General features: G+C 41.2%; 1 protein-coding gene across 1 annotated transcript; it reads left to right on the top strand.

The window, feature by feature from the left end:
• Nucleotides 1–3,605: 3,605 nt before the first annotated feature.
• On the top strand, nucleotides 3,606–11,578 carry FGA (fibrinogen alpha chain). The gene is made up of 5 exons (XM_037496260.2): nucleotides 3,606–3,821; nucleotides 5,922–6,047; nucleotides 7,575–7,758; nucleotides 9,111–9,256; nucleotides 9,905–11,578. The coding sequence occupies exons 1-5, from the start codon at nucleotides 3,666–3,668 to the stop codon at nucleotides 11,357–11,359; spliced, it is 2,067 nt and encodes a 688-aa protein (XP_037352157.1). The 5' UTR covers nucleotides 3,606–3,665; the 3' UTR covers nucleotides 11,360–11,578.
• Nucleotides 11,579–19,256: the final 7,678 nt, after the last annotated feature.

Here is a 19,256-nt window from a genome sequence, read left to right on the forward strand (position 1 = left end):
ATAAAGATATGACAGTTTCCTGTCATGATCATGCAGTTTTCAAGCTTAACATCATCATGTTATTTAGCTCATTCATCAAAACTGCAAAACCAAATCTAGTAGTTTCTCTTTCCTCATTCTCAGACTTTTAGATTTCATCAGTTTTACATTAATGTCTTTTATTCTGTTCTAGGGCTTCCATCCAGGATGCAACCCTGCATTTAGTTGTCACTTCTCCTTAGTCAGCATTGATAACAGTGTCTTAGTATTTCTTTGTTCATGACCTTGACTTTAGAGGAGTATAACCTGACATACTGGTGAAGCAGTTTGTAAAATGTCTCCCAGTTTAGGTTATTTTTCATAATTCTCCATAAATTTTTGTTGAATTTTAGTTAAACAAAATGTTACCCAAATACCTTTAAAAAGTTCTGTCACAGTTTTGCTACTAATTTAAAAGAAGCCCCAATAAGTATCACAGAGCACCAAGTGGATCTTGGCAATTGAGTTACCCCAAACTTTTCATCAATTCTTTGCTAAGGAAAGTCTTAGTACCTTACAGATGTTATTTCCCTAGATCTCAATACATGATATTAAATCAGTACCAACTGCTACATCTTTTTTGCTTATCTTTAATAGAAACAGCACAGAAAACCAGCCGAGAGGTATGCCAAATCAAGTGGATTTAGTTGTATAAAATTAAAATGAATCCATGTTGCTGTTTTTTCTTTTCAAAAATAGCATGTATATGTTGATACATGTTCAATGCAAAAAACTGACAAGTCTACTAAAGTTTAGTAAAGCATATTAGAATTAAAATGAATTGATTCTGAAAAATGAGTTATTTAATTGATAATACAATAGGAAACACTGAGGGACTGAACTCTCATCTCCCCCTCTCATAGTATGGTTTGTTCAGGGCGTGAGGCCCCCGGCCTGCAATCTGGCTCTAAATGCATCCACAGCAATTCCTGACATGGGAATTCTGGCACTGGAGCAACAGCACGGGGACTTCTATTATGTGGATTGGAATACTCTAGAAACAACAAAGGTGACTGTTTCTGGGGCTGTTGGTGTGTTAGATGTACCATTTTAAGTAATCTTTGCTACTAATTTAAAAGAAGCCCCAATAAGTATCACAGAGCACCAACTGGATCTTGGCAATTGAGTTACCCCAAACTTTTCAAGTAACCAGGTTAATATTGTCATCCATCATTTACGTGTAAGGAAACTGCCTCAGAGAATGTAGTTTATCCACAGCACTTACTCTCTGCAAAGCCCATGACCCTCTGCCTCACTGTGCCGGCACTGAGGCGGCCTTCCATTTCGCCAAAAACACACATTCGTACTTGCTCTGTGCCTGACATTGCATTAGGCCTTGTGAGTTGGCTTTGTGAAGCTTAGCGAGCAAAACACGTAAACAAACAGAATTCCAGATGTACGTCGTCAAGGTACTGGGAAGGAAAACCAGACTGGGTCAGTGGATGGGTAGGTTGCTCAAAGAAGACCACACTGGGCGGGTGCCACCTGGGAATAGCTCTGGATAAAATAAGGGAGTCAGCGGCCCAGATCCCTGAGGGAGCCATGGAGAAGCAAAGAAAAAGCCCACCCACCGGTGCTACCTGGAAATGTCCTAACAGGACCCCAGCTGCTGGCTGTCAGTCAAACTGCTTCCTGTCAACTTTCAATCAGGTTCTGTTCAATAAACCACCAGAAGCTCACAAGGTTACTCACCTGAAACTTCTCCCACATACCATGTTCACATCCCGGGAGGGGCACTTGGTGGGGGCCAAGGAAAATAATTGAGGTCAAGCCACTACTGCTTATCTGTGCCTGGCATTTTCACTGTAGATGAGTTGAACCCAGTTCTCCATGAAATCATTGCCCTCAGAACCTGGAAGGGGCTGGAAGGCTCCCTCTGGGCTCTGCTCTAGAAAGTCAAGGGGGAAAACCACATCAGGAGTGGGCTTGACCAAACAGACAACCTTCCTTGAAACGAGCAGTGACAGAGGATGCTGCCTGTCCCAGGACCTTTGTTCCTCTCTCAGGAGCTTTGCTTGCTTACAGAGCCAAGGGTACTGTAGGTCACTGTCACAATGGTGGACTCCACTCATGCTTTCTTGCTCAAAATGGAGAGCCCAGACCTTATGGGGAGAATATAAAGACCAATAAAATGTCAAAGGTTGATTTTTGATCTAGCAGATGAATTGGACAACAGGCCTACAACAGTAAGTGCTGGGGAGGTATGTAGTCTAAGAAAGGATAGAAGAACAAGAAACTGCTGTTAGGGCCTCACTGGTGGCACAAGGGGTTAAGACGCAACCTATGAAGCTGTCAGCAGCCACTGCAGCATGAGTTTGAGTCCCCGGATGGCCAGGGAGGTACCCACATGGCACAGCAGACCTTTCCTGTCTCGCCCACTGCTCCCCTCAGCAGTGTACTTTGGTCAATCTGCCTGTTCTGTTCCCCACTCTATCTCTGGTTAATCCCCTTACCCCCCACACACCTCTGGCCTGTACTACAGCTCTTGTATGCATAAATAAATAAATCTTAAAAAAAAATCTTTCAAGTATTTAAAAAAAAGGGAGAGACTGCTTTTGTTAGAGAGATGAAATTGGATACTCTGTAAAGTATCTGGCACTTAACAAACAATAAATTATTAGCTGTTACCATTATCAGGATTCATTTCCCATAGCAAGCAGAATTTGAGGCAAGATAGTTTGCCAAGCAAATTCCAGGATGCCCAGTTACATGTGCATTTCAGATAAAAACAAAACAAAACAAAACAAAACTATGTGAAAGTATGATCCAAATATTGCATGAGATAAAACTCTGTACTGAGATATATTTGCTTTTATTTTTAATCTGAAATTAACATTTAACCGGGCATTCTGGTTTTATTATTTGCAAAATCTAGTAATTCTTAGCTAAGGAAAATGTTACGGAGATGAAGAACAGGGAAAGTAAATGAGTCTGTCCAAAGCCATAGACACAGGAAAGAAACGGTATTTCTCATGGTTCATTGTGTTCTCCAATAACCGTTAACACAGAGGGTTACACTTACTACGGGCAACTCGTGCTCTGAAGATTTTACAAGGATTAACTCATCTATTCTTCATAAAAATGTGTGGTAGATTGTCATTATCCCCATTTTAAAAGTAAGGAATCTGGAACACAAAGAGGTAATTTGTCCAAAAGCACAGAGCTGGGGAATGGTGTCTTTGGGATGATGAACCTCAGATGTTTGGCTCCCAGTGCTGCTGTCTGAACATTTTGGATAGAGAACAATGCGTTCAAGGTAAGTTCGTGAAAGGTCTTTAGGGTCAACCTAACACTAAGGTCATATTTTTAAAATCAGTTCATCCAACCTTAATTTCTACCTGAAGTGACTATTATTGATGAAATTCCTGCTCCACATGAACCACAGTCAGCCTCCTCAGTCACTCTCTGCATCCCTTCAAGCGCTAAAGTACAGGTACACTTCCTATGTTCTCTTTTGCATTTCCAAAGTCACCCTATTCCTGGAATGTGGGCTATTCCCCCAAAGTACTGCTACTTTGCAACAGTTTATCAGAAGCAAACAAGCTGGAGGGAAATTGAGCAAGCATTTCTGGGACTCAAACCTTACAGAAAGAGCAAGGGATGCAGAGAGCATGTTGACTGTCTAGCCAGGACAAAGGTAATGATTAATGAAACCTCCTGCAGATTTAAATGGGATGAGAGCTAGAGTGGAGGTGATCCTTTCTTGCAGCTCGAGGGCTCCTCAGGAGCCAGCTCCACCACTGGCAAAGATGTTTTCGGCGAGGATCTTCTGCCTGGTCCTGAGTGTGATGGGCACAGTTTGGGTATGGCCTCCTCCATTTTCTCTTCTTGCTTTCTGTCTGGTGTTTATTCCACAAGAGTTGCAGGCCTGGTCAGCCGTATGTATGTCCTCTAGACCATGGTGGTTTTGACACCTCAAGAGTGCAGGGTAATTTGACCCAAAGAGGGAGACTTACCTGAACCAAACTGTATAAATTCACAAGGGGATTTACACTGAAACTCAGTCACCATTTTGATTTACAAGAGGAGAAATCTTTGCCATATTTATACTATTAAGCCTCTGAACAGCAAGTGCTAGCTAACAGAATAAAATATTCTACAGTAAGAATTTTAAATCTAATTGTTAATTTCTTGCTATTTGTCCATAATGAGTTGAACAGTGGTTTCATATAGTTTTCCTGAAAGGTTGTTTTCACACTTCAAGAAAATTAATTACAAATTAATTGTCTTTAATTATGTATTATATAGCAAATTCAGAAGGAATCAATTAATAAAGCAATGTACTTTTGGAGAACAACTGTATTCCTTAAAAATAATTACTGAATATTGCAATAATGTCTAAACTTTGACACCAGAGACCTACAGAAGAGAAACTTTGTTCAATAAGTCTTCTGAAATATTCCAGGCTTACAAAAAGATGATAAATATGTTCAGGAAACTCAGTTATTTTCTGGTTATTTATCAAAGCAGTGACTTATTCTAATTTATTTCTTGCTCATCATGATTCATAAGTTCTAATACCAGAGAATAAACAAAAAATCAAAAGAGAGTTTCTAAATTACTTTTACCCCTTTTGGTAAGGTAATACATTAAAATATTTATGGGAAATAAAACTAACATCAATTGCTAAAGTGATATTTTGGATGATGCATTAGTTTTAATTATATCTCCTTTGCTGACATATTCAGTTGTTGCCTGTTTTTATTGTGTCAATTTATTCTGAAGTATGTTTGAATTTGTAATTTTATTCCTTAGACAAAAGCATTATATTTGTTCTTTTAAATATATTGTTGGTTGCTTGAATTATTATTATTGCTTAGGTTTTAACTTAGAATGAGACACAAATGTTAACTAATTATAGTAATAAGCTCTCTGAAATTAAAATAATCTCAGCAAAATTCACTTAAGTCGATGGCATAAAATAAAAAAAGTTAAAATCCTTAAAATCTAAAACCCACATTGATTTATTAGAATATAAGTCTTATTGGAAGCATACGTTTATATTCTTTTTCATTTCATACATCACAATTGAAATTTTAAAACATTTAAAGCTATATTTGTAATTATAACGTGTTCAAAATAAGTTGTCAGTAAATGAGTTATATTTTTGCTTTCCATTTACTTTTTTAATTTCAAATAAAAATAAATTATTACATGAATGAGCAACCTAAAATGCATTTCCAAGTTTGAATCAACTACATTGGTGTCATTGGTATATATTTGCTTAAATTATGAGCCCATAAAGTTATAATTGAAACTTGAAGGATAGATGGCTAAGCTAAGATAGCGTACATTTTTTTCCTGTTACTGAAACAGGATTGATAAGAAAAGGAACTCTGAATTTTTCAGTTCTCTTCCTATTGCTAGACATTAATAAACATAAAAAGGTAAATATTAATAATTTTGTAAGGTCTGAGCACCTGTCTAGAGACAAAGGGTCTCTTTTATACGTAACTGCATTACATTGATAACATCGGTCAGTGAGCACAAGAGTTCTTGACAAAGGCAGGACAGATATTCAGGAAAGGCAGATATTCCAGGATGGCCTGGGAGATCAATCAGCCTGGCTGTGATCCAACCTATTAGAATGTCACCTCCTTTAGATATGCTTATTAAGGAAGAACTCGTTATTTACACTTATTTTGCATTATTTACTGCACCAGGCCTATGACTCTTTAGCAGGAAACAGGAAAGATTTTATTTGCTTTGTTGATTCTCATAACAACTCCAGTCAGTGGGTGCTACCAATTTTTGGAAGAAGAAACCTGAAGGAAGCTGGAGGACCCCCAAAGTTGGTGCCCATCCTCTCTGCTAGAGCCCCCTCGTGCTTGGGATTTACAAGAAGCCAGCGTCCACTCATCTGCTTAACACTACTCTCTTGTGTCCATGATTGAATGTTACAGGCTGCAGAGGGAGAGAAAGATGAATTTTCAGAAGGAGGAGGCGCTGTCCGGGGCCCCAGAGTCATGGAGAAACAGCACTCCACCTGTAAAGATGCCGACTGGCCCTTCTGCTCGGACGATGAGTGGGTGAGCAGCAGCGGGTGGCGTGTGGGAGCATCCTCTCCCCCTGGGGCCACCTCCCCTGTGGTGCTAGAAGTGTATCCAGGCTGATCAGGAGGGCACTGGAGCCTTTTTCATTGGGGGATAAGCTCCTTACTTGTCAGATAGCTCCTTACTTGTCAAATTAGAGAAGACATACGGAAGGAAACCTTGTCCCAAATCACTACTGAAATCATCTCCCAAACTCTGGATCATTAATGAAATTAACAGAGCAAACTTTACTTGCATGTTGAGGCAAATACTAGCAACCTAAGGATTATGAAACTCAATATTTTTATGCCATGTAATTTACGGTTGATTTCTTTATGGTCTCCAACCAGTTTTCTTTTTCTTTTTTTTTTTTTAAGATTTATTTTTTTATTTATACAAGAGCTGGGGTACAGGCCAGAGTCTGGGAGGGTGAGAGGATTCACCAGAGACAGAGTGGGGAGCAGAACAGGCAGACAGACCGAAAACACTGCTGAGGGGAGCAGTGGGCGAGACAGGAGAGGTCTGCCTCGCTATGTGGGATTCTCCCTGGCCGACCAGGAATTGAACCAGTGCTGCGGAGGCTGCAGACAGCTTCACAGTGCTGCGCTCAACCCGCCGCGCCACAGGGGAGGCCCACCAACTGTTACGGAGCAGCCCCGATATAAAACAGGTTGCCCAGCCGTGGGTCCTCAACTGTGTGCTTAAAAGGGGCTTATTAATACTCCACTACAGGCACACACAAAAGGTTAATAAAAGGTTTATTTACAAGGGAAAAGGAAATAAGGAAAATGTACAACTCAGGGAGAAAATAGGGAAATAAAGTCTTTAATGCGTCCTACCCGATCCGCTGACCTGGAAACCCAAAGGCACTCTCAGAGCTGGCCAAGTGCTGAGAGCTGGCGGAGAGCCAAAAAGGGAATCCCCAAAGCCCACGTGCCTGGTTTTATACCAACCTGGCTGCTTAACCCCACCCTCAGGTTCCAGCCTCCTTCCCTTTGGTGGTGATGGGATTTGTAGCTCACAGTGTCTTTTGGCTTTGGTCTGGAGTGGGGGTGGAGTCCACAAAGTCTGTATGGAATTAGCTTTAGGACATCCTTTTCCCAACACAACCAGTTTTCTTAAGCTACTTTTCAGTCAATAGGTAATTTTTTTTTAAAGATTTATTTATTTACACATACAAGATCTGGGGTACAGGCCAGAGGTGTTGGGGGGTAAGAGAATTCACCAGAGACAGAGCAGGAAACAGAACAGGCAGACTGACTGAAATACACTGCTGAGGGGAGCAGCGGGCGAGTCAGGAGAGGTCTGCTGTTCCATATGGGTAGCTCCCTGGCTGGGGATTGAACTTGTGCTGCAGTGGCTGCATAGGTTGTGTCTTAACCCCTTGTGCCACCAGGGAGGCCCCTCAATAGGTAAGTTGAAGAGGTGGTTGGGGGTATGAGGTTTGGAGGACAAAGAGGGCTGCCTGGAAATCTTCAAAATTGTAGTGGATTCCTTAATGTAATTTTTCCTTTTCCTTTTCAGAATTCCAAATGCCCTTCTGGCTGCAGGATGAAAGGGTTGATTGATGAAGTCAATCAAGATTTTACAAACAGAATAAACAAGCTCAAAAATTCACTGTTTGATTATCAGAAAAGCAACAAGGACTCTAATTCATTGACCAGGAATATAATGGAAATTTTGAGAGGGGATTTTGCCGATGCTAACAGTACGTATTACACATTTAACTTTGGCTTTATAGCACACAATAAAAACAGCAAAAAAAAATCCTAAATAAATATGCTTCTTTGTAGCAACCACAATTTTATTCTAAAGTACTTAGTATAGGAACATGCTTTAATGATGCCCCTGAATTTTAAGGAGGTTAGCATGGAATTGTTTGTCACAGGTGAGTCAGTATTTTGGGTCAAAGGTGAAAATTCAGGTATTTTTTTTAAGAGTATATAGCAAAAATGAGATGGGCCCAAACTTTTGAGTTGATATTTTTGTTTCTGTGTGACAGAGGAGGAAGCCGAGAGGCCAAGGCACTTGCCTGGAGACACAAAGCCATCATGTGATGGAGCTGGGGGTTACATTTACAGACTCCACCGAACTGATTATGTAGTTGGGTCTAGGCTTACAATAGACATTCATGTCATACAAGGTCTTGTGAGGACAGGAAGCTCTGGATTTACTCAGGCAGGGGCAGCTACTTCAGAGAGGCCCCACTTCCAGAAAGCCTTGACTTTTTAATATTTTTAGGAGACACTTAACTAATTTACTGTCATCAGTAGAAGTGAATGATTCTATTTACCTAAAAAAAGCTTTGGGGTTCTTTCAAATGCATAGGTAGGAGGAAAAACTTCTCAGTAAGAATATCCAAGAATATGTACAAACCCTTTGATGAAGGATATGATCAAATAATTGGAATGTGATCAAATTGGTTGTTTTATCTCTAATTACACCTTTAAAATTCTGAAGACTTTTCTTCTGCATTTATTTGGATTACTGATGGCTAATGGGTATCTTAGTTGACATCATGGAGTGACAGTAGGACATAACGTTGTCCAAAATTCAAATGCCTAGGGCCTCCCTGGTGGTGCAGTGGTTGAGTGCTGGGTTGCAAAGCTGCCTGACCTGCAGCCTCTGTGGCGCCGGTTCGATCCCCGGCTGCTCCCCGGCCAAGGGGGGAGGGTCCCACATGGTGCGCAGACCTCTCCTGCCGCCCGCTGCTCCCCTCAGCAGTGTACTTCAGTCCTTCTGCCTGCTCTGCTCCCCGCTCTGGCTCTGGTGAATTCTCTCACCCTCCCGCGCTTCTGACTGTACCCAGTGCTTATATAAATAAATGAATAAATCTGAAAAAAATAAATAAAAGATAAAAACCATAAAAAAAAAGTTTAAAAAAAAATTATACAAAATTCAAATGCCTAGTAGATTTGGAACTTACAATTTAAGTTTCCAAAGAGCAAACTCTTATCAAAATGAAATGGGGTAATATTTACAAGTAAATTTCCTTCTTTTATCAGTTATGACAAAAAAACCACTCAGTAGCTACTTCGATGTCCATATTTTCTATTTCAGACCATGATAATGCATATGGGCAAGTGTCACAAGACCTAAGAAGCAGAATTGAGGTCTTGAAGCGCAAAGTCACAGAACAAGTGCAACATATTAACCTTCTACAGAAAAATGTCAGAGCTCAGTTGATAGACATGAAGCGATTAGAGGTAAGTACATAATGTGGCTCTGACACCAGTTTTCCTTGATTCTGAATAGCAGAGAAAAAGAAGGCAATAGTCCTTAGTCCTTCAGTGGGTGTCCACTGCAGATAGTAGAGCAAAATGCTCTTTATGTCCGTTATTATTATTTAGTGGATATTATTTCCTCCACTCCAGAGATAAAGAAAAAAGCTCAGCGATACTAAGTCAGTTTTCTAAGGGCACATGGATAATAAAGTTCAAAAGCAAATGTTCAGTCCCTGCTTTTCTTATTCCAAAGCCCTGACATCACCCTGCCTCTGAGTCTTCAACCTAAGATCCACTGAGGATTATTTGATTAGTATTTCCTTTCAGGAGTAATAGCCCTTTATACTTGATGTATGAGATGACTCCAAGTGGCTTTTGTTGCTTATCCTGCCTAGCTTGATAATACCCAACATTTCTCCCACTGAGGATGCTACATAATTGGAAAATAAAGAGAATTTGCTGGCAAGTCTCCAAGTCAAAAACTCAACCCATTTCCAAAAATTAAATGAACTCCTAAGAACTCAGCAGAATCAGTTGATATATTTATATCTACCTTCCTAAGAAATCAGTGGACTGAATTTATACACTCTTATCTATCTTTTCTCTTTATCTTTCTCCCCCTCTCTGTAGGTGGACATTGATATTAAAATTCGATCTTGCCAAGGGTCCTGCAGTCGGGCTCTAACACGTGAGACAGATCTAAAGGACTATGAAGACCAGCAGAAGCAACTTGAACAGGTTATCGCCATAGACTTATTTCCCTCTCGTGACAGGCAGCACTTACCACTGATGAAAATAAGCCCACTTCCAGAGTTGATTCCCGGAAACTTCAAGAGCCAACTTAACGAGGCCCCTCCAGAGTTGAAGGCACTAGTGGAAATGAAGCAGATGAGAATGGAGTTAGAAGGGCTTGGGAAAGATAAGAATTCTTATGGAGACTCTGCTTATCATGGAACAGGCTCAGTGCCTGAAAGCCCCAGGAATCCTGTACCTGGCAATACTGAAAATCGACACCCTGGCAGCTCCAGACCCGCCGGTCCTGGCCCTTGGACCTCGGGGAGCTCCAGACCCGCCAGTCCTGGCCCTTGGACCTCGGGGAGCTCCAGACCCGCCAGTCCTGGCCCTTGGACCTCGGGGAGCTCCAGACCTGCCAGTCCTGACCCTTGGACCTCGGGGAGCTCCAGACCTGCCAGTCCTGACCCTTGGACCTCGGGGAGCTCCAGACCCACTGGCCCTGGCCCTTGGTCCCCAGGGAGCTCTGGACCTGGTGATACCGAATTCTGGGACAATGGTAGCTCTGAACCTGGAAGTTTGAGGCCAGAGAGCTCAGGCCGTGGGGACACCACGCCTACCGGTGAAAGATGGGGCATATTTGAAGACCTATCAGGAAGTGTAAGCCCTGGGACAAAGAGAGAATACCACACAGGTAAGCTGATGACTTCCAAAGGCGACAAAGAGCTTGTGATCGGTAATGAGAGGGTCGCTTCTGGTGGCCCCTCTTCTACCATTCGTCGGTCATGCTCTAAGACTATCACTAAGACCGTGACGGTGGACGGTCGGAAAGAAGTGACCAAAGAAGTGGTGAACTCCGATGATGGCTCTGACTGTGGGGATGAGAGTGACTTAGACTTGTTCCATACTATGTCTGGCCGGGGCGGCCTGAGTGATTTCCATACAAGACACCCGGAGGAAGCGGATTTCTTCAACATTGGCTCAACTGGAAAACTAATGACAGATTTATTCTCATCTGACTTCAAAGAATTCGGCAGTAAGACCCAGTCTCTGGGCACTGGGTCTGACTTCACAGACACAAGGGAAAGCGTTTCTCACCACTCGGGTGTGCCTGAGTTTCCCTCTGGGAGTAAAACTACAACTCGCAAAAAACAATCTATAACCAGGACAACTAGCAGCCGAGGAAGCTCCTCCACACGTGAAAGCAAGAGCCTTAAAATGGTAGATGATGCTGAAGGGAAAACCCATTTCGAAGAATCCAGCGGAGCATCTACCAACAGAGGCCATGTTAAGGGTCGCACTACCAGAGGTATCCACACTCCTCCTTTGGGGAAGCCTTCCCTGACCCCCTAGACTAAGTTTATTCCTGCAAAGTGCTTCCCTAGCACTTTGCCCACCTTTCCTAACCCTCTACCATTGAGATGACACCCTTGTTTGTTTGTTTGTTTGTTTGTGTTTCTTGCTAGACTGTACGTTCCATGGGGGCAGGGACTTTGCTGTGTTCATCTTTGTATTCCCAAATGCCTAACAGTGCAGAGAGCCATCACTCAATAAATACGTGTTAAATGAATGAACGGATCCTTCTGAAACTCAATTTTGAGTTTGTTAAATCAAATTCTTTCACCATTCTAATTGTGCGCTGCTGGAATTGTCACCCACGTTAGGCCTCATATTTCTTGTGTGTGTCTCAGTTGACGTTGAGATGACATTGAGATCAGATTAAAACAAGTTCTATCAGTTCTGAATGATGCTTAGATGATCTCAGATTAGTTGCTATCAATCAGCATATGCAAGTAAAATTCCAAACCCATTAAGGAAAATCCTCTTTGCAATTTATAGGTCTAAATGCCACTCACTCATATAAATTCCATCCTAGTCTAAATGCATCCTTTTCCATGGAAGGGAGGAAAGGAAGCCAGAGTCTGTCTTCATTTAATACGGGCCATACCTATCTTTGTAAAGTTAAATGAGAGTAACTACTTCCAACCAGCTTAATTTTTTTTTTAGACTGTGATGATGTCCTCCAAACACATCCTTCAGGTACCCAAAGTGGCATTTTCAATATCGAGCTACCGGGATCCAGTAAGATTCTTTCTGTTTATTGCGATCAAGAGACCGGTTTGGGAGGATGGCTTTTGATCCAGCAAAGAATGGATGGATCACTGAATTTTAACCGGACCTGGCAGGACTACAAGAGAGGCTTCGGCAGCCTGAATGACAAGGGGGAAGGGGAATTCTGGCTGGGCAATGAATACCTCCACTTACTAACCCAGAAGGGCTCGCTCCTCCGGGTGGAATTACAGGACTGGGAGGGGCGCGGGGCTTACGCGGAGTATCACCTGCGGGTGGGCTCCGAGGCCGAAGGCTACGCCCTGCAGGTGTCCTCCTACCGTGGCACTGCGGGCGACGCGCTGCTGGAGGGCTGGGCCGAGGAGGGCGCCGAGCACACGGCCCACGCGGGCATGGCGTTCAGCACCTTTGACAGGGATGCCGACCGGTGGGAAGAGAACTGTGCGGAGGTCTACGGAGGAGGCTGGTGGTATAACAACTGCCAGGCGGCCAATCTCAATGGTGTCTACTACCCTGGGGGCGCCTATGACCCCAGGAACAACAGTCCCTACGAGATTGAGAACGGGGTGGTTTGGGCCCCCTTCAGAGGAGCAGATTATTCCCTCAGGGCTGTTCGCATCAAAATCAGGCCTCTAGAGTCCCCGTAGGCTGAGAGAGTGGCCAAGAAGGCTGTTTTCTTTGCTCAGTGACATGGGGGAAAGGAAGAAAATAGTTGTCAAGATATTTTACAATCAATTTAAAAATTCCCAGGTGCTATTTTATTCTTTGTACTGTAGGTAAATGTAACTGGCACGTACTAGTGCTTAAAAAATAAAGTGATATAATTTTATTTTTAACTTCGAAATAGCTCTGTGGGTGCTAAAATTTCTATAAAGATTCACCAGGGGACAGTCAGTACATCAGATGGACACTCCTCTCTGCAACCTGGTAGTGGTGCTTTGATGCTTTGAGAGTTCACTCCCCACACCACCCCAAGTCATAGGGCTACTGTAAAGTAAGGTTTTAAACCTGTATTTTAAGTTACAAATCACTGGGTTGGACAAGGGCTGACTTTGATGCAGGAATTTGCAAAATTACAAAATACATGCATCTCTTCTGCTGTTAAGGAAATTCAAGAAGGCAAGAGAAACATCGAAGAGTAGAAATCCACTCTTTAACTTTCCCAATGAATACCATAATACCTTTTTTTCCCTCCAGGGTCTAATCAATTTCTTTGAAAAATACATGGAGAGATGCATTTACATTTTTAAATATTTGTAGGTATCTAAAACAGGTTGAATTTATACATCCATAAACAATCCCCACAGTGTTCTTTGACTACATCTTTCTACCAATCATAAAGTGTATTCTGTGATACATTAGTTGTTATTAAAAGTAAGATTTGCTCGGGGGCTTCCCTGGTGGCTCAAGGGCTTAAGATGCAACCTATGAAGCTGTCTGCAGCCTCTGCAGCATGAGTTCGATTCCCGGCCATCCAGGGAGCTATCCACATGGCACAGCAGACCTCTCCTATCTTGCCCATGCTCCCCTCAGCAGTGCTTTCGGTTTGTCTGCCTGTTCTGCTCCCCACTCTGTCTCTGGTGAATCCTCTTGCCCCCCATGCCTCTGGCCTTTACCCCTATTCTTGTATGCATAAATAAATGAATCTTTAAAAAATAAGATTTGTTGGAAGGCAGCACTGCAAATTCAACATATTTACTTTGGTCAATATTGTCAATATTTTATTTGATCCCAGTTGTATCTTCAGTCTTGGTGGCTGTGACTCCTGCCCATTTATTCTTTTATTTTTTTTAAGATTTATTTATTTATGCATGCAAGAATTGGGGTACAGGCCAGAGGTGTGGGAGAGGGGGGTGAGAGGACTCACCAGAGATAGAGTGGGGAACAGAACAGGCAGATCTGCTGAAATACACTGCTGAGGGGAACAGCGTGAGACAGGAGAGATCTGCTGCACCATGTGGGGAGCTCCCTGGTCGGCTGGGAATCAAATTTGTGCTTCAGAGGCTGTGGATGCTTCACAGTGCTGTGCTTAACCTCTTGCGCCACCAGGGAGGCCCTAACCATTTATTCTTAATGTATTAAAATAGCCCCTACACATAGAAATCCAGGTAAGTTGCCCTCATTTGCAGTTTCCATTGCAATGTAACAATTTTTGTCCCAGGAAGGAAGGAAGGAAGGCAGGCAGGCAGGCAGGAAGGAAGGAAGGAAGGAAGGAAGGAAGGAAGGAAGGAAGGAAGGAAGGAAGGAAGGAAGGAAGGAAGGAAGGAAGATGAGGCAGGCTGGAGTTAGGGACCAGGGCTTAGGGAGCAAATGGAAAGTGAGCATAAGCCCTCATATAAGTCACATATGAAGCAGTGTTCTTGCATTTCCTTACATGCAATTGAAAAATAGAATTAATAAAAATTAATTTAAAAAATAAAATTAATAAAAATATTTTTAATTGAGATAAAACTGACACATAGCATCATGTTAGTTTCAGGTATATAAGATTCAATGTACGTATATATTGTAAGATGATCGTCACAATAACTTTTGTTAATATCCACACCACAGATTTCCTTGCACTGAAAACTTACTGAGTCCTTTAGCTTCTTTCAAATGTGTCATCCACTATTATTAATATAGTCACCATGTTGTACCTTTTATCCGCATGATTGATTTATTTTCTATCTGTGAGTACATTTTGACCCCCTTCATCCTTTTGACCAATCTCCCATGCCCCAGTCTATTTTCTGTATCTTGTAAGTTCTTTTTTTTTTAATCAGAGTGTTTTGGTAAAAAAAAACCATAAAAATGAAATCATATAGTATTTGTCTATTCTGTCTAACTTCACTTAGCATAATGCCTGTAAGTTCCTTCTATGTTTTTGCAAATGATAAGATTTCCTTCTTATTAAACGGCTAAGTAGTACTCCTTTATGCATACAATCATGTGTCCTTTGTGATGCTTTGGTCAAAAATGGACTGCATATGCAGTTGACTCTTGAACAACATAGGTTTGAATGACACAATCCCATTTACACACAGATTGATAAATGTATTGGAAAATATTTTGGAAATTTACAATTTGAAAAAATATTCAGCTGAACCACAGTGGCTTACTTACCACCCTACAATCTGTGAGATTTTTCTCTAACCACCATGACTTGAAATAAGGATATACCCATGACTACCCTGTAAAGTAATTTCTTTTTATCATACATTAGGGGCAGGGTGGCAAAGACCTTAAAGAAGGGAGTAGCATGACAAGGAATGTATCCCTGGGAAAGAGATTCAAATGAACTCTTCCATAAGAGATGAATATTATGTTATCCACGTCCATACAGTAAAAGTAGCATTTAAAAACCATAGAGGCAAGAAATTTTAAGAGAGCCTGAAGCATTTGAACTGAGGAGTCCTCTGCTATAAAACAATGGCTTCCCTATTTGTGAGCCCATTGCTGAAAGTGGGTACATGTTGATTGCAACAGAACACTCTGGAAAATATTTGCTAAATCTACCTTTGACTCTTTCTATAATAGGTCTATGACCTGAAGTTTGCAAGCCTACATAAGCTGTTGCAAAACTGCATTGAAAATATCTTCTTTGGAGAGATAAAACAAATGAAGCAAACATTTGGTGAATCTAGGTGAAGGACATAGAGGTATTCATTAAACTCTTCTTGCAATTTCTCTTTAGGACTGAAATTTTCAAAATAAGTTTGGAGAAACAATTTTACTACATTCAGTCATGAAACAAAGAAAACAAAAAAATATATGGCCTATATTTGTCACATCCTGGTTAGGAGAAAAAGAGAAAGGTACAGTGGTTGATATTGGTGCCATTAGTTAAGATCACTTGCATACGTGTGTCACTCTTCCAATCTAATCACTTAGGGAAAAAATATTTGAAAAAATAGGTCATAACGTTATGTTCCCAAATACTATTTGCATGTATAAGGAATGGTTAAGAATTCGTATAAAAGATTATTATGCATATAGAAAATTGAAGAACATGGAAAGATATTCAAATGGTACTAACCATTTGAAAATCTCTTGCACTTGCAAAGGAATCAAATATTTGGCAAATCTAGTAATTAAAGAGAAGAAGATCAAAGAAATTATAAATATTTTAATCATAATATTCAACATTTGTTCAGCAGAAATAAAAAAAAGCAAACACTTGAAAAATACAGGCTCTTAGTCTCTTCCTACGTAGAGCTGCTATCATATAATGAACCGGGCCTGGCACATGGAAATCTGCATTGTTAGTAAACTCTGCACTTTTTGATGATCAGTGAACATGGTATTTGGCATGTTATGGTGAAATAAACATGTCAGTTGAGCTAGTGGTAGGATGTCACACCTCCCAAACTTTTGCACAATGTGGGAAAAACTATAGTCAAAAAATAATTCTCTTAGTAATACTAATCAACTGTTTTCCTTGGTTACTACATTCAGAGAACCTGTATATTGATGCCCAGTACATATATCCTATAATTTATAGCTTTATATGTGTAGTTATACATACATGTAGTTTGTTTCATTGTACATACTGTACAATTACAGTTTTAATTGCATAATAAAATGCATTATAGTTCTCATGCCACAGTGTGGGGTTCATAGTTTTCAACTAATTATTTTATTATCTTCAAAAAGTCACAAATAATCCTTTTTAGATACTGTTTTACATATTCTAACTAAGGGAAAGCATCTTTTTATATATCTGTTTAGTTACTTCATTCAAAACAGTGGTGTTCGAATGCATGAAGTCAGTTATGCAATCTTATAAAAAGATAAATATACATAAAATTTGCATGTCTTTCTTAGCAAATGATACCTTAGGAAGGCTTACTTTTTTCTACATAGATTTACACATCATTTATCACCCCTGTCTCTGTGTTTCTTCTACTTTCTTCTACATTAACAATCAACCATCAGATTACCTACTTTACTAATCTGTAGTTTACTCTAAGTCCTAGATTCCTTAGATCCTCTATGAGTGTGTAAGAGGGTTGAGCAAAGTTCTGAGTGACACTGCCCCTGGATCAGGCGCCTTCCATCTCTCCATCCTTGAGTTAGCGGACTTTTACTACACCCAATCTTGCCATAAATGTTCTACTTTACAGGGCCTCCCCTGGTGGTGCAGCGGTTGAGCGCTAGGCAGCGAAGCTGCCCACAGCCTCTGCAGCGCCGGTTTGATCCCCAGCCGCCGGCGAGGGTCCCACATGGAGCGACAGACCTCTCCTGCAGCGCCAGCTGCTCCCCTCAGTTGTGTACTTCGGTTGATCTGCCTGTTCTGTTCCCCGCTCTGGCTCTGGTGAATTCCCTCACCCTCCCATGCTTCTGACTGTACCCAGTGCTTGTATAAATGAATAAATTAATTTTTAAAAAAAGGTTCTACTTTCCAGTATTTTGCATTTTGAAACTTTGTTTCTTCATTGAAAAAATGGGTCCTAGATTTTAAAAAAGTGATATCCAAGATCTTGATAATCAGTGGACTTAGTCATGTAATATTTGTGAACTTATGAAAATCAGTCTTTCTGACAGGTTGAAGATTCTGGAATCAAAGATGAATCAGAACTCATTATTGAAGGAGAAAGGTGTGCAAAACAGATAAATTAAAGTGAGACTTGAAAATGAACAGCACCTTGTTGAGCAGTTTGGGGACTAGTGCTGATAATGAGAGCGTCATACAGAAGGGTCTGACCAAGTCCTGGAGTGGTGGAAAAATTCACTGTGATGTAACCGCTGGTGCATAGTGCAGGGGGCGGGGAGAGTGCTAGGTCCAAGCAGCAAACCATTTTCATCCCCAACTAAGGAATCTGGATTTTAACATTTAGATAACAAGACGCTAATAGCATGAGGAAAATAACATAGTCAGAATTTTCTGTTTTCAGGACAATATATGTGATGGCAGAATAGACAGATAGCATCCCGGTAGGGTAGAACTGAACTTATAGCAACAAAACCAGGTATAAGCTGAAGTTGGAGTTAATGAGGAATTGAGAGAGTGACATTTTCATGATAGAAATGAATAAGCTTTTCTTAGAAGCTAAGGGTAAGAGGCTGCACTTCGGGACACTAAGTTTCCATAGAATTCAGTGGCCATGATGAAGTTCATCTTCAGGAACTTCCAGTTCAGAAAGGAGGACCTTGGGTCAGGGTTGCCCAGGAGAGTTGGAACGAAGAGATTGAAGAACAAATACAAGGAAGAGAAATATTGAGCTGATATACTCAGTTCTTGGGGACAAGTAGAAAGAATGGAAGACCTACTCTACTTGAGTTCTGGTGTGACTGTGTCAAAAACCTAAACCTGTCAAGGTCAGCCAGCCTGGCTTCCAGGGCAATAGGCAATTGCTGCCTTCTGCATCATTGATTCCCCCAAGAAACAAATGTCAGGGAGCCTCCCTGGTGGTGCATGGGGTTAAGACGCAATCTATGAAGCTATCCACAGCCACTGTAGCACAAGTTCGATCCCCAGCCAGGGAGCTACCCTCATGGTGCAGCAGACCTCTCCTGACTTGCCTACTGCTCCCCTTAGCAGTGTATTTCAGTTAGTCTGCCTGTTCTACTCCCCACTCTGTCTCTGGTGTATCCTCTCACCCCCGAGACCTGTGGCCTATACCCCAGTTCTTGTATGCATAAATAAATAAATCTCTGGGGAAAAAAAAGAGAGAAACAAATGACAGGGACTTCCTGACTATCCTGGGGGATCTCCGAGCCTGGCTAAGTGGTGGAGCCATAGTTTTACCACCAGTAAGATTTTGAATCCTGGAACTCTTCAGTTCCAGTTTATTAGGTACTTGAGGTTATGAACAATTCTCTTTTCTTACAAGTTCAAAGCCTAACTCATTGGCCATGTGGATTACAAAATAAGTAAACAATAATTCATTGTAACAGAGACTGGTTTAATTCACAAATCTTTTTCAAAGTTTTTGTGACAAATCTTACATAAATAAATAGACTTAAAAAGTGGACTTTTCAACATATGGTTTTCATTTCCCTCAGTTTTTCTATAGCAAGGACAAAAATCTTTCCTAATTGGAATCTTTTCATAATCAGCTGCAAGTGAGGTTGTGGACAGTGTCCACGATGACTTGTTCAGTTACTTCATGGTGAGCCATATCAATGAAGCATACAAAAGAAAATGGTGAGCTATTTTTAATTTTAGTTATCCTCAATGCCTTTTCCAAAAAGTCAC

This window comes from Talpa occidentalis, unplaced genomic scaffold (assembly GCF_014898055.3).
Source record: "Talpa occidentalis isolate TD23 unplaced genomic scaffold, MPIMG_talOcc4v2.1 talOcc4.8, whole genome shotgun sequence".
NCBI classification, from domain to species: domain Eukaryota; kingdom Metazoa; phylum Chordata; class Mammalia; order Eulipotyphla; family Talpidae; genus Talpa; species Talpa occidentalis.